The 26,822-nt window shown below is 37.1% G+C and overlaps 1 protein-coding gene across 1 annotated transcript; it reads right to left on the bottom strand.

Moving 5' to 3' along the window:
- Positions 1-581: 581 nt before the first annotated feature.
- Positions 582-26,822, bottom strand: Smp_128980 (aminomethyltransferase; the record flags this gene model as incomplete). Its single annotated transcript, XM_018793659.1, is given in 7 exon segments — positions 582-845; positions 2,195-2,326; positions 5,895-6,248; positions 9,881-9,959; positions 9,996-10,178; positions 10,184-10,315; positions 26,820-26,822. Coding segments are annotated over 7 exon segments (1,104 nt in total). The 3' UTR covers positions 582-624.

Raw genomic sequence — 26,822 nt, 5'->3', positions numbered from 1 at the left:
AGAGTCCACAACTCTACAAGAAGTCGAACACAGAACCCTCAAGTCCCTATGGAGTTCGACCATGTCAGCTGAAACAGTTGCCCACCGTCGACCATAGATGGTTGTTCAATATCACAAATTGATCCAAGTTAGATATGTAAAACACAAGATCCTGATTCAGGGTTTTAAAGACTAGGGGTTACCCATAGGACCCTGGGTTCGATCCCCAGTGGGGTGGGTGTTGATACTCAGGGGTCTCATATTAGAACGATATATCCGCCCAGTGCTTTTTCATTTTTAAATGGTTGTCTAGATTACGCCAGTTCGCTATCCAAATAATATATTTACTTGGGAATCGAAAATAGTCCAAATGACAAGTTTTGATTGAATTAGTTCGGAAATTTAAAACATTGGATAGATTACATTTATCAAGTTGATATTTTCCATTCAACCAATATAAAACAAACGAAGAAACACTCTTTTTGAAATCAGTAGAAAATATGCACATCTAGCAGCATTGTTTGAATTAAGTTAAGAGTTCAATAGGAAGAAAAAGGATTTTTAAAAATCAACTATTGAAAATAAACAAATAAACAAACCAGGAATATCAAAACAACTACAAAATACTAATAGGCACTACAGTTTTTAAGATCGTCTAACATATTTAGTTGCAACGAATGGCATTTTTGTAACTGTATATGGATAGAATTTTTGACGAATTTGAACAAAAAGTTGTCGGTCATTTTCACAATATTCAGATTTCACATACGCCATTGCAATATTCTTACTCAATGTAGGTGAAAAACAACCACTTGTAATGACACCTATTTCCAGTTGCAAAGAATGGTCAAAGATTTTTGCACCATCTATATAAGAATTAGAACAAATTATGATGATGAAAATTTATCAACACTACTCAATGGATGCAACAAATTTTGTATGTTACTGATAGTTTAACGACATGTCTAAATCGAAGTAGGTGGATTAGAGTCCGAAATTGAGATTAATTTGTTGAAAAACAAATTTCAACATATGGGATCTTAGTTCTAGTTTAACTGTAATCTTGATTGATTGCTGACTTTGTTAGTCAGTGAAACACACATCTAAATTATGTATTGGTTGTCCTCGTCAACAAGGTAGTTTTCAGAAAATTAGTGAGATTTGGTTTATACAATAAAATCAACGGTATTACACAGTGCAATCACCTAATTGTGTTGTTGCATGATCAGACATTTCAAGAATATTATTGTATGAACTTCGAATAGTTAGTTAATTGATGATAATAGAGGATTAATTTGCTTTCTACCTTCGTTTTCTGACTGGCCACTGACTGAGTTAGGGGCTCGAGGACAGATAAAAGTTAGCGCCTTGGTTATCGCTCATTGGTTTATGTATCAATCGGTAATTAGGTCACAGGTTCTACTGGCGATATAGGTGAATTAATCGATGATCGGAATAGAGAGAGAGGGTCATAACAACTGATTACCTATCATTACGGCCCGATCACAGGGAACCTGAAACAATCAAAACAAGCAAACAATCTGTTTCTTTTCTTCCAACACAATTAAATGATTGAGCTATGTATGGGTTAACGTGATAGCTCAGTTGTTTATACTATAGTAAGACTTTAATTAGTTATTACACTTAAATTCTAGCTTCGCATAACCTGATGAATTAAAGATCTAGTGTTTTTGAATTCAAAAATACGATATCGGATAGAACTGATAATATTTCAAGCAATTTATTATTTTCTCTGTAACATATGGTAATTTCAATGGGTTAAAGTGAAATCTCTTAAGGAGTTTATGCAGAGTGAAGTGAACTAGTTCAATGTGAATATATAGCACGACAACTTACCCTAGTTGCTGATGATTAGTGAATAAAAGACATATAGCTATTAAATTTCATAGATTGTCAATGACACTAAAATATCGAATATTTTATTTCAATTTAATACGTACTTATCTACTTAGAGAAAAAATGGAGAATAATTAGTAATTGATGAAAATATCTCTTACTACAAGATAATATCACTAGAATAATCAATGAAAGTCGGACATTTCATTCTACAACTTACTACTCAATACTTCTACAATTAAATCAATATCTCTAAACAATCATTTTACCTTCAAAAGGTTTACGAAAATTATTAAACCTTAATGATTTTTATGAATCATAAAATTCAAGTAAAATTTCTTTTATTTTTTGAACTTACTTCTTGCTGGTGGACCTGATTCACAAATCAAACCGATTCGTTTATTTTTTAATGCATTTCTATTTTTCAGTTGATAAGTTATGATTGAGCAACCAGGAAATTTCGGGTCTTTACACAAACGCCTTCGTTTTGCTGAAATATATATATTTTTTTGTTAAAATTACGATTTAGATTATATTTAGTATAAGTACACTGTACTGTCTAATGAACTAATGAGAATAAAGATAGGACATTCATCATATTTCAATGAGGTGAGAGTAAATAAGAAACAACAATAATATCTTTTGATTTTTCACATTACATGGATCATGGAATTCCTCGTTGTCGATTTAGAAGACGGAAATTATTCCAGTACTAATATTTCATTAAGTTCATTTCGTTAGTATATTTTACTAGCAAAAAGATTTCATAGATGATTACATACCAAAACGTCAATTAAAATGTTCTAACAAGAACAACAACTGCTGTTATGCAAATGTTTTACAAAAGACAATTTACTTCTAAAAAATGTGAATCTTGTAATCAAAGTCTGACTAATGTTTAAATGAATAAATAATTACTATTTTTATTTATTTATTTATTTGAACACATAAACATTGGTCAAGGTAGCACCAAACTATATATGCCCCACATAATAAAATGAGATTATGAAGAGATGGAAAAAGGACAGTGAGTATAATCAAGAAAATAAAGAGAAATTAGTGTATGAGAGTGAAATAATAACAAAAATAAAATAATAATCATAATAATGGGAGAAGCAGCTCCGTTAAGAAAAATACAATCAGAAAGGATTCTTTCAGTTAAATTAGTTACTCTCAATTTTATCAAGAAATTAAAAGAAAGCTATACCAAGATCACCACTGGCTTCTATTCTGACCTATATCTGATAACGTCTCAAGCCATTGTGTTGTATTATCTCTTCAAGCCCAACCAGGGAGTTATGAAGGACCAACAGATGTCAGCCATGTACAACTTTCTTTCATACCTAGATAAGATGTTATAAACTGATTACGTCTCCGCTTTTTTCAACTAGTCCCAGCGTCGGCAAATAATCCACGATGTGAAAGTCGATGGAATAGCATTTGTAGTACACATCCAAGCCACTGAATTCAGTGTTTCAAGATGGTGTGATCAACTGGAATGTTGACATTGTGCCTGAACACACGTTGCTGAACATCCATATTACTGATATGGTTTTGCTATTGAATGTTGGCAATCTTTTTGAGACAAAGATGATCGAACACAGAGAACCGTCTAGTATCCTCACTTGGAGAGGCCAAATATCACAAGTGTGGAGCAAAACTGCTCTCACCGATGCGTTGTAGATACGACCATTTACAGCCAGACTAACATCACGAAGGCGCCAAATGTGGTCCACATTGGCATACGTCGCTCTGGTTTCCATGATACGTGAATTGATCTCATCACTGACGCCACCACCAGAATTCACACAGTAGCCCAGGTGCATGAACTACCCGACCACTTCTACCTGCCCACTATCAAGAGTGAGTGCAGGTTCAGGGTTCTTCCAGTCTTTTAAAAGTACTGTGTAATTAGAAAGTGTAAAGGATATTCCATACCTACGGACACTGATTGGTAGCTGATTAAGTGGATATCATTGCACATTAAGACGATATCATCCGCAAACTCGAGGGCGAAAAGTACTTCTCCAGGTAACAGATCTACGCCATCATGCCCCACATCCATCAGAGCTAATTCCAGAAAGTCATCGATGGCAAAGTTGAAGGTGAATGGTGAGATTGAGCAACCCTGCTTAATCCCACTGTTCGTACGAGATAATTGAAGAGGGGTGGATGTACGCCCTTACTCTGCCTGAAATGTTTGAATGGTAGGCTTTTAGGGTGTTAATAAACTTCTCAGGCACACCCTTCTTCAATAGACAATCCCACAGCACAGTCCTTTCCAACAATTAGAGGGCAGCCGTGATGTCAAGAAACACGATTGTTGGCTTGAAAAAAGTATAGAGGTGTGTTAACGTTTGGCAGAGGAAGGAGACACGACCAACACATTTTCGGCCAGAACTAAAATCAGCCTGATCCTCGCCAGTCAATCTTTCTCGGGTTTTGAAGAAACCGGAGGGACGTCGGTAGACGTTATTAAATGGCGTCTCATCAGTTTGACAGATTGTTTGAAAGAGATTTCGATAGTTATTAGATGCAGCAGCCTCTTCCAAATCGTTAGCACGCTCGACCACCAGGCTTATCAGTCCTTACGCAAACATTGCACAATTTCATTACGTAACGATCTTCGCTCATGGTCAAACTCACGGTTAGCCGGATTAGATAGACATGTTTCAGCGGGTTGTAAGATGCCTTCAGGAACCCAGTGCTCACAAGCGAGACGTCTCGTGAAGCCGCAAGCGACTTTACTCTCCATTTTCATGGCGTCATGCAATTGCAACCAATGTTCATCTATACTTTTCGGTGGGATGGTAGCTAGCCTTGAACCTAGCTCGGTTTGATATTTAGTTGCAACAGAAGCTGCAACCAATTTACTGACATTAATCTGTTTAGAACGATGAATTTGTTGGCCACTGAGAAAATTAAAATTAGCGCAAACAAGGGGATGATCAGAGTCCAGATAAGTACTCCGAAAGGAGAGGCAATATTGTACACAACCACGCCAGCGGTAGCTAATCGCAATATGATCAATCTGAAACCAGGCTTGGGATGCAGAGGGAGGATGCCAGGTGGCACATCGGCGATGACTATGCTGGTAGTTAGTGCTAGCCAGAAACAGGCTATAGTCTGGGCAAAGTTGCAGTAGGTGGTTACCAGTACCTGACATGCGACTAACAAGTCCTCATTGGTCACTCTACCGACTCTCCATTGTGCCTAGATGCCCAACCTGGGCATCCAAGTCTCCGGCTAGTGCTACAATATCTGTCGGACGCACTTCCTGCAAAAGAACACTCAACTGATGGTAGAAACCGTTCTTGATCACATCCAGACTGAAATTTGTCGTGGTGCAAGAGGAGATGACGAAGACATCGTTGCTCAGGCCGATTTCTTCGCACTTTGATGGAACTTTCTCATCTAACAACATGTAATAGAGATCCAGTCTATTTGTACCACCTCAGCTCTAGCGCCTGGTGAGACACCAACACTAGCGAAACCGGACAAAAATATCACAGTGTCCCTGGATGGACGCACGCGAAACAAGCTTTTCAAAGCGACAGATGAAGAGAGAATTTGCAGTACTTCACTATAGTCTTGAAAACAGGTCTCGGATAGACAAAATACATCGATCTTAAGAATTTCTAAAGACATAGCTAACCCTGTGTTGTCCGATTTGTATTAGTGTGCGAACGTTGGAGGCCAGTTCGAATGGTATACATGGTTTTAAAAAGGCTGGTTCGGAATTCATACTCAATGAAAGAATTCAACCTTCGATCAGTCAGTGACTTGATATCGTTTAGATAGAACAGGATTTTCATCATAGACAAGTTTTTGTATGAAGTTAAGAATAAAGGAATATACAAAGTGGAGATAAAGGAATTAACAAGTGACCCAATGTAAAGACGACTATCAAATAGTTTTGAGTATGGTTTACGAAAATGAGATTTAAAGGACGAATACATTTCTAGTTTTGGTCATCTTTTAGTTTGTGTCGGCTGAGATACTGCCCGGAAGCCCAAAATGAAGTAAAATGCTTGGAATATCAATGATTTAAAACTTACAAATAAGCCATGATAGAGAAGCTTCGACTGGAGTTGTTTCCTCCGATATGTCGCTTCCATATAAACACAAGCCAGCTTCTAATCTCAAGGTATCACGAGCAGCTAATCCAATAGGTTTTACAGAAGAGTTCCTTACCAGAGCCTCAGCAATCGGGATAGCTATTTCTGATGGGACACTGATTTCGTAACCATCTTCACCTGTGTATCCGCAACGTGTTAAACGAATGTCACTATCAGGAGTATTCAAACCGTATAATGAATCAATGAGCATACTTTCCATAAAAAAAAGATTTTCAAAGTTTTGTATATCAGAAGATGAGATACCTGCACGGAGAACTGAATATGCATCTGGCCCTATAAAAAAATAAACGGGTATTTGTCAAGGAAAAATAACAGGTAAAATTTACGAAATACTCGACTACTTTCAAAAATTCGATTTAAAAATTCAACCACCATTCATAATTCATATAGTAGAACAACTACTAGGGATCTACGGAGGTTCGAGTCATTTAATTAAAAAAAGACTTCAGTTTTAAATATTTAAGCTGTCAACAACGATTGCTACAAATGACAACTCACTCGGTACATTAAATAGCTTCTGTAAAGCTGTCATTTTCCGAAGTGTATTAACATTGAAAACCGGTTTAGTTGGGTCGCAAGTTGTACATAATTATTGTAAATTTACATTTTATTCAATTTAACCTATAAACCAGCTAAGTCATCAAACAGCCAATACCGAATTTGGTAAAGTAACGCACATATATATAACCTGTAGTAACAGCTTTGAACCAACCTTCAATAAGTGTACAGTGCGGTACCGCTTTTAAAAATTGACCTTTTTGTAAACATTTATACAGTTAATTAACTAAGTTATAGAAAAAAGACCTATTTTCACTTTACAGACAGGAATTCAATAAACATGTTCAATTTTCGATGCTTTACACTATGGGATGGCAATGATTAGATAACTATTAGAAGTAATAGAGTATTGGCCGTCTTTTTTAGTTTGAAGTTTCTCATTGGTGCGAAACTCTGACTGCACAGCGCCTGGGGTATCCAGAGTTAAGGATAAGTGTAGTATTATCCAGTTTGTGGTTTCAACCAACTTAGAAAGTGTCGCAGCAATTTTTATACCATTAAACAGAACCGGAATAACTTTGGACTTGATTGATTGCATAAGTTTATCACAAAACCAGTCACGAGCCAGCACTGGATTATGAAAATTGGTTACAAGAGGCTGTAAGTGGCACAGTACACAATCGGTCGCAGACGTGATCGCCTTTTCATTGTGAAGACCAAAAGTCTCGTTGTTCTTCAATTACCTTATACCGTGACCAATATTACTTTTGTCAAATTCAACACATCCTCAGTTTTATTGACTGTTTATTGTTGATAAATCTGTTTATGTACAATCTTTGATGTTCATAAATATTCTTATATGACCTCTTTGGTCTTGTGAGCGGCCATCAACCGGTCATATCATATCACTGAGTATAATCTATCGACTGACACTTTCCCACCTTAAATTCCCTCTCGAAAGTATTATATCTTCCCCCACAATTTTTAATGCAGATTATAAAAATTAAAGTTCTAACACAAACTAAATTACTTATACGAAGATAAACAGAAAAGGAAATTATTACCAACGTTTTATGTACTAACTAATACGTTTGAACGACCTGTTTTGTGACTAGACATTTCGTATCACAATTTGACATGGCTAGAGCTAGGACAGCAACCCTGACAGGTGCTAGAAACAACAGTAAACTGACTGGTGCAATTTAAATACGTTTTGGTATGTTGAAAATGCCTTGTAAACAGCTACTTTAAAAACCTGGAACTTAAAGGGAAATTTTGCCATGAACTAAGTGGTTCTTATTATATTGTCCTGAAAATTTAAGATAATTATAATAAGTATTTTCCATTAGAGATTACTACATACAATTTGGTACTCTTTGATTACTTCCTATTTGCAAGTAACTCGGACCTTCAGAACATTTATACAGATTTAATATGACAAAGAAATTTAACGACAAACAGCGTGCAAGACAACAAAAAAGAGTATCATTCCGAGTCGCTAATATTCATATCAGGACGAGAAAAAACTGGCAGGAAAGGGAAAGTGAAAGTATTTATACCGATAGTAGTAGAAAATTGATCTGAAAACGAACGCAATCTAACTAGCAGTGAATGATCAAGTACCTAGAACAGTTGTTCACACTAAAAGACTGGTTAACAACTCATAATAGTGAACCCTCAATGCACAAAAGCACTTACACGGAATTATTAGGATGGTTTGTAATTTATAATGAGAGTTGCACTGTGTTGTAGTTTCTCTTATTATGACCCAGTTATTTCTATTGCTTAGTATTCTTGGACACCAATTCACTCAACAAGTCCCCAAATCAGAACACGGTTGAACAGGAACGAAATTACGCTCCAAATAACAAGGGTAGATGGAAGTAAGGAACGCAACAAGAAAAACGTTTGTATATTTATAGTTTTTACATGCGAAGATTCTAAAGTGTTCTCCAAGTATTGACTAGCACTGATTGGATAAGAAATAGCCAGTCAGCGTGCACCAGCGCAATCGTGCACGAAACATGCTTTAATCCAATATATATCCCGCTAACACTAAAAATTCAGTGAATACAGATGGGAACAAATCTAAACTGCAATTAACAGATCGATAGTTAAGTATGACGATGTTATTTGGGTTTATCTTAACAAACATTTAGTACTGGACCATTCATTTAGGACTTTCGAAAGGTACGAAGAACAGTTGCTAGGACCGCTTAGATTTTCTCCGTATAGCAGATGAGTGCTGTATTGCTAAGGTCTGTTACCTTCATAAAATATAATAAAGGACTACCTTCTGACAATCAACAAGCTTTTGGATGAACATTTGCCCCCAAATGCCCTGGTACGGCCGACAGTGGGGAGAGTCCACTCTACCTCTCGAAATGCTCTCACATGGCCATGCGTATACAGCCACTGTCAGGGAAGTCTCATTCACTGCCTTCTCGCACCAGGGATGTTGTTCACGAAATTGAGAGGACGTAAAGCGAATGTCCTGCGCTTTAACCGGGTTGGTTGACACGGAAAGTTCACCTAGGGGAGTCGGGAAACCCTGATTCCAAACCAATGGTGCACATGGGCTCCAGGATCGTGAGGGAAAAATGACGTATGAATCAATCGTTTGTCACCGGCTACCATGAGACTGCATCTCCTTACGATGCTCCACTGCCATGTGTATTGGACTATTAGGTCAAAGGATCCGGGTGTGGCTCCCTAAGAAAACCACCTGCTTCGGTCTGGGCACCCGGGCAATATCACAGCCCTCACACAAATCAAATGAGATTTGTGCGGCGCATACGCATCTGGTGCCCCTTTATACCAATATTTATGTGTTTAAATAAATAAATGGATGAACATAGTGGCTCTCATACTTTACTTGCTTCTTATAGATACAATGTTCTTAGACCATGTAAGGAAACAGAGACAAACCACTTGTTCAGTTCCAGGCATTTTAATTATTAGTTAATAAAATAAACCACTACATCTACCTAAAGAGCAAATGACGTTTGAGAATATTCATATGAGTGAAAATTACTTTAAGTGGAACCCTAACAAACTCTTACGTGTGAGTAAGGGCACAATGACATTACTTCATTTTCTTAGTATTTAATAAAAATGGCTCATTGCTGAAAGATAAAACCCGTGACATGCTGAATTAAGGAAATACATACTCTACCAAAAAATTACTAGGTAGTTATCATAAAACAAGTGAACAAGTTAGTTCTAGTATAATATGGTGTAAGCTACCCCTACTCCTCAAAACTTGTGAATCTATGCTGAGCACACTCTATGCAACTTGCTTCAAAATTGTATTAATTCAAGAGAAAAGAATATTCCTCGTAGGAACCATGTAAGCTACTTTAAATGAAGCTTTACAGGATTGATATTGACTATACAAGACAAATTACCTTGCAGTGCTAGGAGAGAATGGTTAAGAACTTTAATATTTATTTCTTTACCATCATTTACGCCTTTAGTCATCATTTCCTAAAAACAAAGGAATTATTTCAATTACTCTCTTACTGTAACATGAGCTATAATCTTTGATGAACATGCTGCATTTGAAACGATATATAAATAAGGTTCTTTGCATTTCATTATGATGGTATCATCTAGTATTCCGCCACTGTTCAACAAAAATACAGAGAGAGTTCCAGATGAAATAGGCAATTCCTCAATATCCGCACAAGTGAGGGATTCTAAGAAGCTTACTCTATCCTTTCCAGAAACTTGCATCTGTTGTAAATAAATATAAGTAAAATAACTTGCCTGCAACATATGGGAAACATCAAAAAGACCGCAATGTTGACGTACAAACTGATGACTATCAATGATACTTTGGTCTGCGTAGTGTAATGGCATGGAAAAATTGCAGAAATCAATCATTTTGGCTTTTTGTGAGATATGAAAATCATAAAGTGGCGTTCGTTTTAGGATTTCATTGCTAAATGATCGTAAGACAGTTATGCAGAGCCTGCAAACTTGAAGTGGAAGTCTCATCTCAAAAAGTGGCCAACGTTTTCCGAGGTTATTATGAAATGTATATCCAATGATTTTTGTAACGACAAAAACCACATTTTTTCCTATTTTTCACACTTTATATGTAACCACATATTCATATTCAATATATATTGTTTCTCTGTATCAATGGTAACGAAACGTATATAATTGTTTGGTTATATCTAACATATGTACACTACCGCGATCGGTGAAATATAAACACTTTTTCCGCCTTCAGTTTTTCTGCTTTATTGGCTACTACCTTTGATAGAAGATTATGATAGTGTTATAACATTGTAGCTGTAAATAATTCCCCAAAATCAATAGCTCATTAAGTGTTCGACATTGGATGCTGACCATGTTGTTTAAGTGGACTTGTTTAGCTGAAGGCTTTTGGTCATGCATCCGCACCAGATCACGTTGCAACACGGCGTGGGACACAGCTCCTACGTTTCATTAGCCAGCTTATAGAAAAAGTCCTCGATATATTGGTAACGAATCAAATATATCTTTCCTGCCTCTCCTCGTCTGACTTCTGGTTTCTATCTGACTGGGAACGATCGAATATAGAAGGTGCTACTGGTAGCTAGTTGTAAAACTAGAATATCCGTTGCATCATCAACATCCTGTCAGGCCTTCCCACACTACGTTAGAGATTTGGTCCGGATTATTATTAAATAATGCTGTTGGATTTAATCTTTCTCATTACGCCGTTGGTGCCACCACATACAACGGAACTTTTGTCAATCAGGTGAGCTCATTTGTGCTTGATATCTCAAAGATCAGCGTACAATTGTACAATTGTTACTTAAGTAACACTCATTTCTTAACAACTGTTATCATTTTGTTGTTTAATATACCATTAGTATTTTGACTGTAATTTGTTGCTTTTTGCGTTACTCACATACAGGCACTTCGGTTTGTAGTGTTAATTCTTTTCGGTATATCATTGACAACCCTGCGTATTGTTATATCTTGAATAAGCCTTTTTGCTGGGATCCACCACAAATCTGGTGAGCCCGTACATATTTCTCAAAAACTGTAACTTATAAACATTGTGGCGTTACTTTTCCTCCTGATGGTGATTATTTTTTGTACATTTGTGATGCATTCATCCGAATCTGAAGGCATTAGCCAGGATAGCCATTCAAAAGAGTTACACTTTCTGAACCTGATAAGCGTGCCCTCATTCAGTAGAATAAACCCACGTATTTGGTTTGCACAGGTGGAAGTACAGTTTCAGCACCTTAACATACGTTCACGGACGTCAAAATACTCTTTTGTGCTTGACATCTTGCCGACAGAAGTATCATTTGAGGTATCGGATCTTGGAGATAATGTCCCTGCATTTGATGCCTATGATCAGATGAAAAAAATTACACCAATTGCTGCATGAGTGCGGGTTAGGTGACAAGTCACCATCTCAATTATTACGCCAGATGAGATACTTGGTTGGACCTTATAAGGTTGGTGATTCCTTTTTTTAAAAAATTTAATTACAACGCTTACCGACGATAGTCAGGCCAATTCTCTGTGCTTCTAGCCAATCTTTAGATTTAGAGAGTCTATCCAGCATGGCTGACAGGATTTTAGAAGTAGCACCTGGTATGACACCTCACGTACAGATGGTATCAGAACCACCGGCTAGCGCGCAAACCCCGAACATAGCATCGTTAACAGTGGAATTAAGTGACCAACGTACACACCACGCACGCACTGTTTCCAGTCTTGAAAACAAGCTAGATGCATTACGACCATTTATTTCCAATCTCACATCTCGAAGGTCTTACTCCAGATCCCGACACACCACAAGAACGAATAAATACGACGACCATATCTGTTGGTCCCATGGTAAGTGTGGCGATAAAGCTAAGAATTATGTTACGTCTTGCAAACTTTTTAGAATCTTTCTCCTTGCCAAAACGTGTCAACCAGGCAGTAGTAGCGACAAATATTACTGGTCATGCACTTAGTCACCTCTTCCACTTCCTTTACAAGACTTCCAGTTATAAATTCTCAGTAGACACTGGGGCCGAAGTTAGCGTTATTCCAGTTACCTAAGCACATAGACCTATTGATAAACCTGAAAAACAATCATTAAGAGCGGCTAATAAAACTGAAATAAAGACACTTGAAGAAGTCCTGACATTATACTTCAGAATAAGATGTAGCTTAGGCTGGGTGTTTATTATCGCTGATGTCCATCACGTTGCAGACTTCCTAAGCTCCTACGACTTAGTAGTTGATGCTAAAAAACGAAAACCTATCAATGCTTACACAAAACTTCAAGTTCTGGGAATTCAGTTGGACTATCACATACATGGTATTAAAATCAACACCCCGGCAAACTATATATTCGCTAACATTTTATTCAGACCTCCAGAGATAACGAAACCAGAATGCAGTGGAAACACTATCCGACATACTGTAGTACATCGAATCACCACAAAAAGCCAACCAATTTCCGCACGTCCACATCGATTGCCTCCGGACAAGCTTACTTTTGCAAAAGCCGAATTCGAGAACATGATGCAACTTAGAATAATACGTCCGCCAAGTAACCCTTGTGCATCACCACTCCACACGGTGCTCAAGCGTGATCGGGATTGGCGACCCTGTGTTAATTATCGGTCACTGAATATCTTGACGTTACCTGATCGTTACCCCATTCCTCATTTGCACGATTGTTCGCTTACATTCCTCGGTAAGCAAATTTTTTAAAATCAATCTTGTTAGAGCACGTCATCAGGTTCCACTAGCATCTGAAGATATAATAAAACCAGCCATCGTTATTCCTTTTGGCTTGCTTGAATTTCTGAGAGTGCCATTTGGATTAAAGAACGTCGGACAGACATTTTAACGTATTATGGGTAAGGTCACCAAAGGCCTAGATCTTTTTTTAGTGTATATCAACGATATATTAGTAGCTAGCAGTTCGCTCCATGAACACATTAGTCACCAACATCAACCATTTGAAAGATTTCAGAAATTTGGTATAGTTATTAATCCATCCAAATACATTTTTAGAGTCGAGAGCTTAGAGTTTATAGATCACTCGATTGACAAACGTAAAGTCAAACCATAAGACACGAAAACTGCGGTCATCAAAAGTTTTCCAGAACCAGAGTCATTAAATAAACTTGGACGTTTCTTGGAAATGATTGATTTTTAGCGTCCGTTTATTCCACGCTCTTCAACCTTTAACAGAGGCGTTAAAAGGCAAACTCAAGGAGTCCATATTATTCTCCGTAGCGAAAGATGTCTTTTATGAAGCTTAAACAGCGATTGCTTCTACTACCATGCTGATCTACCTAAGTCCTGACCCGGATGCAACACTAATTTTGTGTACATATACGTTCCAATCAGCAGTGGGTGCGATACTGCAACAGCGAGTAAACAGTAAGATCAAACAAATTGCTTTCTTTCATAAGAAACTAGAACCAACCCACTTTAGGTAAAGAGTTGTTGGTTATTGACTTAGCGGTTTATTATTTTAAACATTTACTGCAAGGTATAGACTTCGTGATATTCACTGATCACGAACCTTTGACTTACGCTTTTAATGCCAAAACGACCGTTATTCCCATAGAGAAATTCGACAACTAGATTACATTTCCCAATTTTCAACCAACGTACAGTAAGAGGTTAATCAAATGTTGTGACAGTTTTTTTATGACGTTTAAACGTCAACGCTATTTACTCCACCAAATGAATGGATTTATTAGACATTGCACGTTTACAGGCGGATGATTCTGATCTTGCCGCTTGCAAAAACAACTCGGGTATAGTGTTAAAAAGTATTCTAATACAACATTCTGACTCTGTTATAATTTGTGATACTTCGACTGGATCACACACACCATTTGTGCTAATAGTGCATGGGAAAAACCTTTTTGATTGTCTTCACTCATTATCTCATCCAATAATCAGTACTACCGTGAGACTAATCTCAGAAAGTCTTGTTTGACCAAAAATGAACTGAAATATAAGGCGATGGACCAACAATTATTTAAAATGCCAGCGCAGCAAAGTTGACAGACAAACAATCACAATACCGTAAACATTCAGTCTAGCCGACCGTCATTTTTTACATGCTGTTGTACTGATTTAACCTTACGTTATCAACTTGTAATGAGTAAGGGCACATCTGTATGTACGGGACCCCCATCCTTTTGTGAAAGACTGATGAGCCATATGAATAACCTTAGGCCTGTTGCATCTCGACTAGTTTTCTTAAGAGAGCGAATTGGCAAGCAACTAGATACATTTAAATCCGTATTTGTTCATGTTGACTCCGCAAGTTTACGTTTACAACACCCTTATGAAGGACCTTATGAATTAGTAGAGAGGGAAGCGAAATATTTTACAGTCAAGAGAAATGAAAAAAACGAGTGTTTCACCTGATGGGATAAAACCTTTTTTAGAGTCTTAAACACACGGCGGCCGAAAGCTGTCCAAAGACAGCAACATTTGCACAACACAGCTTCCTGCATTTCCAGCTAATTCTTCAGCTACTTCTGTGAAATCAGCGCCTCTTACAACCGCTAATGCTGATATTACAGCTACTACTAATTTAGTTCCCAATTCCATCAATTTATCTATTTTGAAAACAACTCGCATGGGAAAACAGTGACATCTTCTCTGATGTTTATTCATTACTAAATCTTCCTTCTATCACTTTATATGGTGCAAGTAAATAGCTATATACTAAGATAGTTGCTAATAACATTTTTTCGAACAATTTTTTTAAAGGAAGCATTTCGTGTGTACTACTACTGATAAATTCATTATTTATCAGCCATAATTTAAAATGATATCTGAAGCATGGACTACCATTTGTAATTTCTGATTTAGATGTATCTCTTGACAACTATTTTCTATGCAGAAGTGATACGTTACAAGCTAGAGGCGGGAGCTGCCATATATACACCCATTCAAGCCTAAACTTGCTAATACGTGATAAGCAAGGACTAAATAAACTACGAAATTCTGTGTGGATGGTTTTGGGGCCCTCAGACTCAGTTTTCTTGCTGTGTTCACCGTCAACCCAAAGTATCAACAGCAGAAGCAGCAACGTTATCAGAACTATTCACATTAGTCTCACCCCCACCATTCAGATAAGCTTATGTATGGAGACCTCAAAAAGTTTGAAATTTCTTGACTTTAAGTCAAGGCACCAAAACGTTTCCAGCCATTTGTTGAGTGCTTAGTGCTTGGTTAGTGGACCCGGTATACAAGTAACCCTGCCAGACATCAAAATATCTTGCATTTACATCGAGTAAAGTATGAATTGTAAAAATTCTTCCAGGTAATGGTCATGATAGTATCATCTACAGTCTTGATACGAAGACAGAAAACGTAAAACTACCACATTTCCTAGATTCCATTGCAAGTTTGTTTGTAAAAACTACCTAAGAGGCATTGAATAAGGCAATTTCTTTTTACCACAAACGTTACCGAATAACTGACATATTCTTTTACAACGACGGTTATACTTTCTATAAAAATATACATTGAGGATACTGAAGACCTAGGATTTCCAATAATCTATATTTACTGGTTCATACACGAACGAAACCCTGATGAATTTCCCCTTTGGTTATTATAACAGAAATGTTTTTCAGGGAAGAGACAATACGCACACAAATGATAGTTGCATAGTAGAGACTTGATAATAACTATTCAGTACTCATCAAAATCCTTCGAAAAAATCAAAGGTGTTTTTAATTGAAAGGAGGAAATGTATTTATTGAAGCTAACCAAGTATACAAAGGTCCTAAACTTCAGAACTACTTAGCAGACTTGTTCAATAACCAACCTTCCTGCTAAGTAACTTGTGAAGACAGTCAACATAGACTTACCTTATAATTCGTTTCTGTTGTTCCTTGCATGTTTCCACCAATCCTCATACTTGTACAATTACAATTATTGACTGTAGGATGGTTGTTTAAAGAGGCATAACATTTGATCTTCCGTTCCGGTTTGTGAACACACAGCATGACCCATTGATTGTCGCTCTCAAATGCATTGTTTTACATATAGGCTATTCTAGTTTCTTGACAGACCGATTTATTAATCCTTCTCAAGACACATTTTGTCCTTTTCACGCATTGGCTTTTAAACCTTGACTGTTTCCATATGATCAAATGTGTGTCAGTAACCTGCCCTATTCATTACATGTCTGTAATTTATTTTTGGTGTGACTATGGATAACGAGTAACGCTTGATCAAAACTACTTGTCTCACCCGCCTTCTCCATTGCATGTCATTTCAGTTTGCTTTGAGCTCTCTTTCCTTTCTCCACTTCGTTTCACTGATTGTATATTTAAATCAATGAGTGTATGTAATGTACTTATTCACAAATCATTGTCTTATTTGACTTATTTTATTCCCTTATTCTCTAAGGCGAACTTGTACGATATTGGCATACGAGGATTGATGGCATATAAATTGCTATGGCAACCATAATACATTCCAATAAGAGTCAGATAAAGGGCCTCTAAAATTTAATGTAGACTTCAGTGTTCGAAATATTTTAAGACAATCGGGACACTGAAATACTGCTACGTTAGAGGACCACATGGTATCTTAGCTAGCATGGTGAAAAGTGGAAGTCGTGATCTATGAGTTTCCAATATCACCCTAGAGTGTACTACCCTATTAACTGGAAAACGACACCTATCATTTTCAAAATTAAGTTAGAACCTCCAGTAAATGTTTAAAATCTCCAGCCCATAAACATGACCTCAGTAGTATCTAGAGCAGTGGAGAAAGTAGTTAAAACAGCACTTGTTCAATATCCTGCTATTAATCTCACATCCACCTCTAAGTACAGGTTTCTTTGGATTAGATCATGAGGAACTCACCTGACAGACTACCTGAATTTTATGATTGTAAAACGAGACAACAAGCTTCCTGTGTCAGTCCTATTCTCAAACTCAAATAAAGCTTTTCACAAGCCTCCAGGCTTTTCACCGAATAAAAGTCCTTTGGAATTGAAAATTCATTCACGACCGGACGTAGACAAATGGTAATGCACGACGACCCATTCTCACCAGCAAAAGCAATAACTAGCTGTGTTATTCAATGAAATGTATTGGATCCACACTTTTTTCTCAAGTGTATAAATGGCATATGTAAAACCAAAGTATTTGAGAGACTATGCTCATATGCTGTGGTCTCAAAATGCTGAGCCGGTTTAAGCATGAAGCCTTAAGTTAAAGTATATTCAACATCCGAATGGCCTTGATAACACATCCATCTCGAGCGAACAGTGGCCGCCATCATTTAACTACAAGTTTATGATCATGTTTTTGAGGAAACATCAACATGACATACCACATCAGTTAAATAAATAACATTCAAGCACTCGGTCACTACACGATCCACGTAATAATTAAACAGGAAACCTAATATTTCAAGAATATGGCTCCTCTACTATTTATAAATCTAGGCGACTAATGAGTTTTATAGCGAAGAATTTCTTTATAAGGGGGCTAAGCTAGATCTTTTCAAAATATGCATACGACCCACCCTTGGGTTCAGCTCACTTATTTACTTAAACATGAATACCACAGTGCGGGTACGATTAGAAGTCCCCCACAGAAACTTCACATGTCGACTGCTAGGATGCGACTCCACTCCCGACTACACAGTTAGATGCAAACGCCACTCCAGAGAACCTTTGTGGTGCCGGCTTAAAAAGCAACCAATATTTCCTACAAAATAATATATGGCCTCTTGTCTCTAACCTCCCGGCCAATCATGATCCGTTACCCTGCCTACAGACTCAAAACAACGTATATACGCTAATAATAGTAATAATTTATTCCCAAATAACAGTTTGTTATATGAGGCATGCCGGTTTACAGGCAAGATCAAATTGTTACAGAAGTTACAACTTTCACTGTAGAGAATTACTCAGCTGGGTTATTATTTTATAAGATTTGAATGAAAGTGGATTTCGTAAGAAACATGTTGTCAACATCACACTTGGCGCGCTTTATGAAGGTAGCGTTGCAACATACAGCTGATGATCGAGAATAGATACATGCGAAGTTGGGGGCTTTTAGAAGCTTCGACCTTATATCCCTCCGGAATATCTGGGGCTTTAATAACGGTGTAGGATGAAGTCACCAGTGCCATATCTGTTTTCCGTGGGGTATCTCCAGGGGGCTGAAAAAGGTGTAAGAAAAAGGAAGGACAAAAAACAGAGTACACACTATTCATGGAGGAGTAGTTAGGGTATAACCATTTAGCCTATTTTTCCGTTACTGAAGTACTTATTATTATTATTATTATTCACAAACACCTTATGGGTACATAAGTGCTGTGAAGAAACCATTTCGGGTTTCTTCAAAAATGCGATAATACACAATTTTCAATAATGTTAGCATCACATTTGCCATGTTTGAGAAAGGAAGGAAAAGGAAAATAAAATATTAATAATAATAATAGTAATAATAAATCAGGTTTTGCGTAATTGGCAAGAATTTTGAATTGATTTTGAAGGAGGAAAGGAAGAAACTAAGGAAATAGAAATAAAGGAGTCGCGGAATACGTAAATATCTCAACGCAGAACAAGAATAAACAACTATGTATGTATAGCAAAACGAGTAATAAAAATAAAATAAATTAATAGGTAAATAACTTATTATTGCGGTAAGATATGACGTTAGAATAAGTGTTTGTTCGTGCAGATATAGTTTTGGGTGATGCTATGAAAGTCCCAATTAAGTGCAAAAGATAATCAATATGTATGAGGTGTATATACATAGTGAAGATAAAACGAGTCTGATAAGTTGAGTTCAGCATAACACAAGTTATTGTCTCAATCCAAAGCTTCGTAATCTTAAGAATATTTATTTAGAAGGAAAAAAAGGGAGAGAGAGTAAAGAAATGAACACATAGTGAAAGGGTCCAACCATGATCATAATAGTGTAATGGATATAGACTTTTGAGATAAACGAATAATTTAAAAAAAATAATAATAATAACAATAGTAACAATAATAATAAACCTTTACTGCACTCGGATAAATACGTGTAGAATTATGTAACAGTATACAGAGTGAAACCGGGTATTAGTATGAACATTAGTACAATAATAATAATAATAATTTAGAATGATGCTATAATAGTCACAATTAATTGCAAAGGATAATTTGAATATAAATTTCTATATGTTATATATATATATATGTTGTGGAGATTATAAAAAAAAGTAAGAGCATACTAATGTGTTAAAGAAAAATAAGTGTGAACAAGGTATGAGTGGATAAGGAACTTTATAAATGAGAATAGTTCAGATAGAAGTATAGAATTATGTGTAATTATAAAATAAAGTGCCGAAAACAATATTCCGATACAAATGACTGTCTCCCTTTTTCTCGAAGCTGTTTGAGCTCTCTTTTTTGTTTTTAAATTTTATAGGGTACGGAGTGGGCTTCATTTTTAGCCAATTGTCTAGTTTGCTTGCAATAGGATTACTCGGTAGGGAGTGGAACCAATTCAGCTTTTTTAAACGTGGTTTAAAGAGGTATTTTGCATGAATAAGTTCGCATTAATACCGTTGGTTCACGACATCCCACTTGACATAAGGAGCCGTAATTTAATATGTTCTGTCCTACAGACACGGGTGGATTGAAGTTATTCCCCCCCAACTACTAACCGTAAAACGCTAAAAACCATTTCGTTGACGTTTTACTATATGACGTACTTTATTATTGAACAAGCTCTCATTACTTATTTGTGACAGTACGTTTTCAATTCACTACGAGTTGTAACATAAACTTTCGCAGCTCACATACATTTCACGTATTGCTGAGTGCATTTTGCCAAAAAAGTATGATTCTCAGTTTTAGTGGTAATTATTACACTGGGGATGTCTTTGTCAACTCATATCATTAAAACAGTGTTAATAGTACATTTACACTAATTACATAAAAGACTAACCCTTGAGTCATTGTAGTTACGGTTTTAAGAATTGTCTCTCAAGAATCGACACATTTCTTCAGAGAGAAACGACTTTTCAACCCAAGTCTGTAACTGGTTTTATGTTTAATGGTGTGCGACAGAGAACACCATTATGCCCAAAATAATCCATAGGTAATTTTTGAATTGAGTGAAGTTTGTGAGATGATATGAGATCAACTGCGAATAAAGGGTGAAGAGTTTCGTGTAAAATGGGAACTCTGAAGATCTTTCAATAGAGTCTATAGGACTACCTGAAACGTCGAAGAATTCCTCGGGAATTTTCCTAGATTATCAGAAGGCATGGATATTTACCAACAAATTTCAATGGAAAAGTTGATAGGAACCCTAGTTCAATGGAAATATGGGATATTTTAGTCTCATTTTCATGGAAATTTCGTCAAAATTTCTAATGAGGTATCCCTGAAACTGCCGAATTCGAGAGATTGGGACAATTTCATCATGCCCGTTATTAATAAAATCTTAAATTATGACATATACGCCAGGACTCTAGTACTCTCAACGTTTCTAGTCTACACTGGAAATTGATTTACTAAAGCTACACGGATCTTTTAAAAGTAGGCCAGTTTCAGGGTCGTTAAAGCGAAACGGCGGGCGGCTCTGAGAGGTTCCAACGTTTTTACCATACCTTCAAGGTAAGTGTTGCAGTTGTGAATGAAAACTAGTTACATTATCCTTATACTCTAAAGAATCAAATATTTTGTTAAAGTTTATTGTATATGTTTGGGGTTCTATGCGCTTTGTTTAACCTTTGTGAAGCATTAAATCGTAACTATGTGGTATACCACCTAGCATATATATCTACTACGTTCTGAATTATAATTGCAGAATGAGATTCTTTTCATGAATACGATGATTAGCTAACAGTTCCTTTGCGAGCTCGGGCATTACATGTTCTCGGTCGTCGCGCCTTCTTAGATCAGATACTATATGCTTATAGGCATTAAATTCGACCGTGCCATGCGTTTAGGGTTGCTAAGGTCATCTGAGACGTTTCAGGTATTTGTCAGTTTACCGGGTATAGTACTCAGGGGTTGGTATAGTACACGAACACGGGCTGATGCGTAAGCCATGATAATCACTCAGCTTCAGTCTAGAAAGCACAGGAGGCTGGATGGCCTGTGCTAGTCCTGTCAATGGTAATCTCTCAGTCGGTCCAACTTTCTTTTAAAAGCGTCGACAGATGGAGCTCCAATTACGTGCTGAGGTAATGGATTCCATTCCTTTATGATTCGATAGGAAAGTCGATAGTCAGATGACAAGTAATTTGTCCTGAATATGTGAACATTTTTGGAGTGTCCTCGCAAATTTTCTGTTTTGAAAGACAAGAAAATGAGGGCATATCATATGCAAATTTATCAATAGGTAATTTGAAAATTGTAATCAAATCACCTCTGGTTCTTCTATATGGCAATAAGGCTAGGTTTACTTTGGCCAGTCGAGCATCATAGGAGAGCTTTGCTATCTCTGGAATCAGAAGGCTCACTGTCTCTCTTTAGCCAGGGGCTAGCCAACTGTACACAGTATTAGAGTTTAGGAAGTACGAATACTGTGTGGTAGACTAAAAATAATATGGACCCAGAAATGACAACAAAGGTATTAAGTCTAAAAGTTAACGTCATAATATATCAATTATAATCTATAAACACAAAGAAAAGTTATGTGACGTTACTTAAGTCGGTAGACTTGGGCTTGTTCCAGCTGCATTTGGTATCGGAATCAACAATTATAGGTAATAAATAATTCCAATAAGGTTGTTGTAATTCCAGAGATATAGCCAGATGTAGTATATAATGGAAATATAGTTGTAGTCTATAAACGTAGGTGATAGATATTTTATAGTTAAATTATCGTAACCACAGGCGATTGAGAACAGGAAACGTATGTATAACAGTGTATTTACGAGCGGTTAACAGTGTATCATGCCATGAGTGATTCAAAACAGAAGAGAGGGAGAGTTCAAGGTCATGCATTTAAACGACTTTGACAATCAGTTGTGGAAAATGTACAAACTATGAAAATTAACGAAACGAATGCAAATAATATCAAAAACTAATCACGAAATACATTTTACCTGCTTATCTCCACAACTGTATACAAAGTCGAAACGGTTTCAGCATCAACACTGCTAAAGGCCCTATGTTTGACCATAGGGTTCTAAAAACTTTAGCAGCTACCGCATGGCATTGTGCAGTAGTTTTTAGGCCTGAAGTCGTTTTGTTTCAGGACAACAAGTAACTCACTGTTATTCATCGTGTATGGATCTGTACCTTGATGATAAACATGTATCACAATATACCTGTAAGTACTTATCGGCATCTGCCAAGTTTGTGATCATTCAGATAATTTCTACAAGTCCTTTTGAAGCTTTAAGCTATCACCTTTACATTTTATCGCTCTCCATATCCTGACATCCTCAGAAAATAGCAAGACAGATAACGATAGAAGACGAGGAAGGTCATTTACATACTAAAGAAGCAACACTGGCCCCGAAACTGTATCTTGAGGCACTCCGTTAAGCACAATTTCTCAGCTAGACAACTTGAAGTTCATCCGTACTCTTTGTTGGCACCCAACAAGGAAATCCTTTATCCACATTCTTAGGTTGCCTCCAATTGCGATATTTCCTAACTTATATAACAGATGGTTGTGAGTAACTTTGTGACCACTTTGTGACCAAGTATTGAAACCGTTTAGCAAGACCTCATTCACATCGCAGTTTGGACTTTGGCAGGCCAAATTAATCAACACACCCTGTCGTTTGTATTTCAAGCGGCGACTGATTCTCAAATCCCACTCATGGGATACGTCATCAATAATGGTAAATGGGATTGTATTTTCATTCAACAAAGCCACTACTCCTTTACACTTCTGGATTCTGTCGTCTCTGAGTAACTCGAAACCTTCAACATCAAGTTATTTACTGTCTATAGACTCCGTCAACCGATTTCCTGTGACTGCGATTTCATCTCTCTTGGTAGTCTATTTGTGCAGTTAAATCCGATAGCTTATTAAGCAAGCTCTGAGCATTTGTGTAGCAGATCCGAAGCAAATTTAAATGGCTTCCTGCTTCACCCATAGTGGCTTCGATATCATTCCTAACCACTCGAAAATTTGCAATTTTGAAGTCTTATTCGCGAGCATCGAACCATAATTTTATTTCTTTTTCAGCTTCTCGTCTTTTTACACTGTCTACCAGCGGCATGTCTTTACAGACAAAAACTCCTGACCCCTTTACTTTATGTGCATTCTGTAGTATTAGGCCCCTTTCGTTCGGAGATTTAAATGACATTAGCAGCCTGGTTTCATTCTTATCCAAGTTCATTTGGCTACCTGTTATATCCCCCGGTGAATTACGAATGGTAACTTTTAGGTTTATTTATGGATCAATGTAATATGCCTATTTCCTATTGTACAATTATTTCGTAACTGAACTATTCATATTCGTATTTCTCTTATCATTAGCTTTATTTTGACCTTTGACTTATTATCATACGATTCTTGAGTTATAATCAGTTTATTGATTGCTTTGGTTTGCATAAAAACCCAGTGTGTTTGTAAATAATGATTCATATTGCCGAGGCTGTTATTTGTGTTCTGGACTCAACTGGCTGGAATAGGCAGTAGCAGGGCCGATACGCAATCAAGACTGCTCGTACGTATTTTATGTATCATTGGACGTTTATGTATTAAGAGGGCATACGTTATAACACTACCTGAACGAGTTTTAGGTTTCCAGCTTTCAATCCTCGAATGCCCTGGTACGGCCGACAGTGAGGTTTGCTCTCAAATGGCAACGTGCATACAACCACTGTCAGAAAAGTCTCATTCACTACCTTCTCGCACCAGTGGTGTTGCTTACGAAATTGAGAGGACGAAAAGCGAACGTCCGGCTACCGTGGGACTGTACCTCTTTACGTTGCTCCACTGCCATGTGTATTAGACTCTTAGGTCAAAGGCTCGGGGTGTAACCCCGTAAGAAAACCGCCTGCTTCGGTTTGGGTGCTCGAACAGTATCCCAGCCCTCGCACATATCAAGTGACTTGTGTTGCGCAAATGTATTCGTTTCTCCTCTGTACCAATGTTTATGTGTTCAAATAAATAAATAAATACAAAGGAAGATAAATGACCTGTCACTATTATCAGTCTTCGATTTCTCAGCTACGTTTTGGACGACTGGCTTTTCTTTAGTAATTTTGTTGCATCGTTTTCTTGATCTGTACCCACTCATCAACTTTCATTGGAGTAGCGATCACAGTCGCGTCACACACGCTGTGAAATCTTGAGTGATTGTGGATGACTTGGGTGGTAATTTTTGTTCTTCCCGCCAGAAATGGATCTAGTCTTGCAATTAAATCTTCTGGGCGTTTCCTGTCCGCTGCCATTTGGAGGGAGAGAAGCAGGTGAATTTTCCTTTCTTGAGCTTTTATTTCTGGCAGACCTCTTTTAAGTCGGTACTTTCTCCTTTGGCTCATGTAAGTCAATCGACTTTCAGCTTGTTTGAAGGAACTTCACACCAATTTGAATGACGACTGAGAGATTACTGTATGATGTGTTTCGACCACGTTTGCCAATACTCGTTTTAGCAGCACTGCACGTTGCAGTGGCTTCGGATAGCAAGCTGTGTGCGTTCAAGCAGCACCGCCGGTATAAACATATACAAATCTTATTTCCATACCATTTAAAAGCACCAGGCGTTAGATTCGTGCGAACGTCGTGGTACCACCCTTTGCAATTATTGCACTGCATTCCACTTTCCACAGGGCATCGACAGCTTGGGGGTTGGCAATTGCCTTTCACAACGTCTAGCTATCGATCAGAGGTTTTCAAATATAACTAGACACAAACAATACCCAAAGACCAGAGAAAGTAGAAAACTAAGTTGTTAGAACAAAAAGTGCAAACAAATACTGATGGATCAAAGTACTCCAAAGTACAGCTGATAAATTACTTTCGAAAAAAGCGATACTCTTGACGATTACTTTAAATGGAATAAAATCCATTAAATTGAAAAATAGTTTTGATGCGTAATTTACGATCAAAACAATGAAATAAACTGAGAGAGGAAAAAAACTATTGTCCTTTTTTAAATAGCATGCTTAGTGTTGAGCTCTTATTATTTGTAGTAACCACTTCATTGAGCACTTAAACGGTTGTTACTATTATTAAATAATGTTCATTAAATATCAATAACAGCAGTCACTAATTTTCGTAGTGAGTCACGTCATTCTGTTCAAAGAAAACCCTACTGAATGACTTTGGATTCTTAGGTGTATAAACTTCGAACGGACCCATCAGAGACTGTCAGGTCGCTTCATGGTCTGATCAAGAAATTTTATTGCTTACAAGATCTAAGTCCAGAAAGAAAGTCTAGTCATGTAGAATCGATATGTTCAGACCAACATGGGAATAAAAACTCCCCAGGCTACTAGTTTTATTCAAGTTAAATTTAAACACGTTATCTAATTGCATTGAAACCTTTAGGGAGTTTGAGTTCACTCATGTTCTTTAAAGTAGGGAGTTTTGGTCTTGTAACTACTACATAGTTGGTCTTCAAGCCAGGATGATGTTAAGACATAAAAGTCTGTGAAATGTACAGTGATTTATTTTCCTTAAGATGTGTTAACCACTCATTAAATGACCAGGTCTCCATAACTTGGGAATCACTGTAAGGAAAAAGTAATCATTCTCATAGTTAAGCCTAGTTTGTTCGTGCTTGAAAAGTACCATTCATGAGCCTTTTTGGATTAAAAGGAAAATATTTTGCGGTTCTAAAGGTCTATCCGAATGGCATGATAGTGTAATTTGCTTACCACATGACTGACTGAAGTTGCCATACTATATGGTATGTGGGTTTTTGTAAGCAGTTAGCTAACTACTAGCCATAACGCTCGTCTTTTTTATGTGGAGGTGGCGGAAAAGAAATTAACTTGGGCACATAGTAGTAGTTTTTAGTATGAGTTAACTTATTAGCACAGGAACATCTCGTACGAGCTTTTGGAATCATTGTCCAGCATTATCAATTATATTGCCTGAAATATTAATTCAAGGGATAGATGTAATCCCACTTGATTGGTTGTAATTTTTCAATAAAGAAAAACCATCCTACTTCAGTAAACACAGAAAAGGACTTACTAACGTGTCTTCGGGTAATTTTGATTACACCGTTGTCCGAAGTTTAATTAGAGCTGAGAGTCGACACGTTCCAAATATGCACATCGTTTGACTGACTGAATCCCTATCGTGCGATTGATTTTGATACGCCGATTTACTTTGACAGTGGAGGTGGGTTACGTGTTCCTTGAACATGTGTTAGTAAATAACTGCAATTAAAATTTATCATTCTAGGACTTACCAT

The sequence above is a fragment of the Schistosoma mansoni genome, chromosome 1 (genome assembly GCF_000237925.1).
Source record: "Schistosoma mansoni strain Puerto Rico chromosome 1, complete genome".
Taxonomy (NCBI): domain Eukaryota; kingdom Metazoa; phylum Platyhelminthes; class Trematoda; order Strigeidida; family Schistosomatidae; genus Schistosoma; species Schistosoma mansoni.
This window is presented reverse-complemented; position numbering and strand designations above follow the sequence as displayed.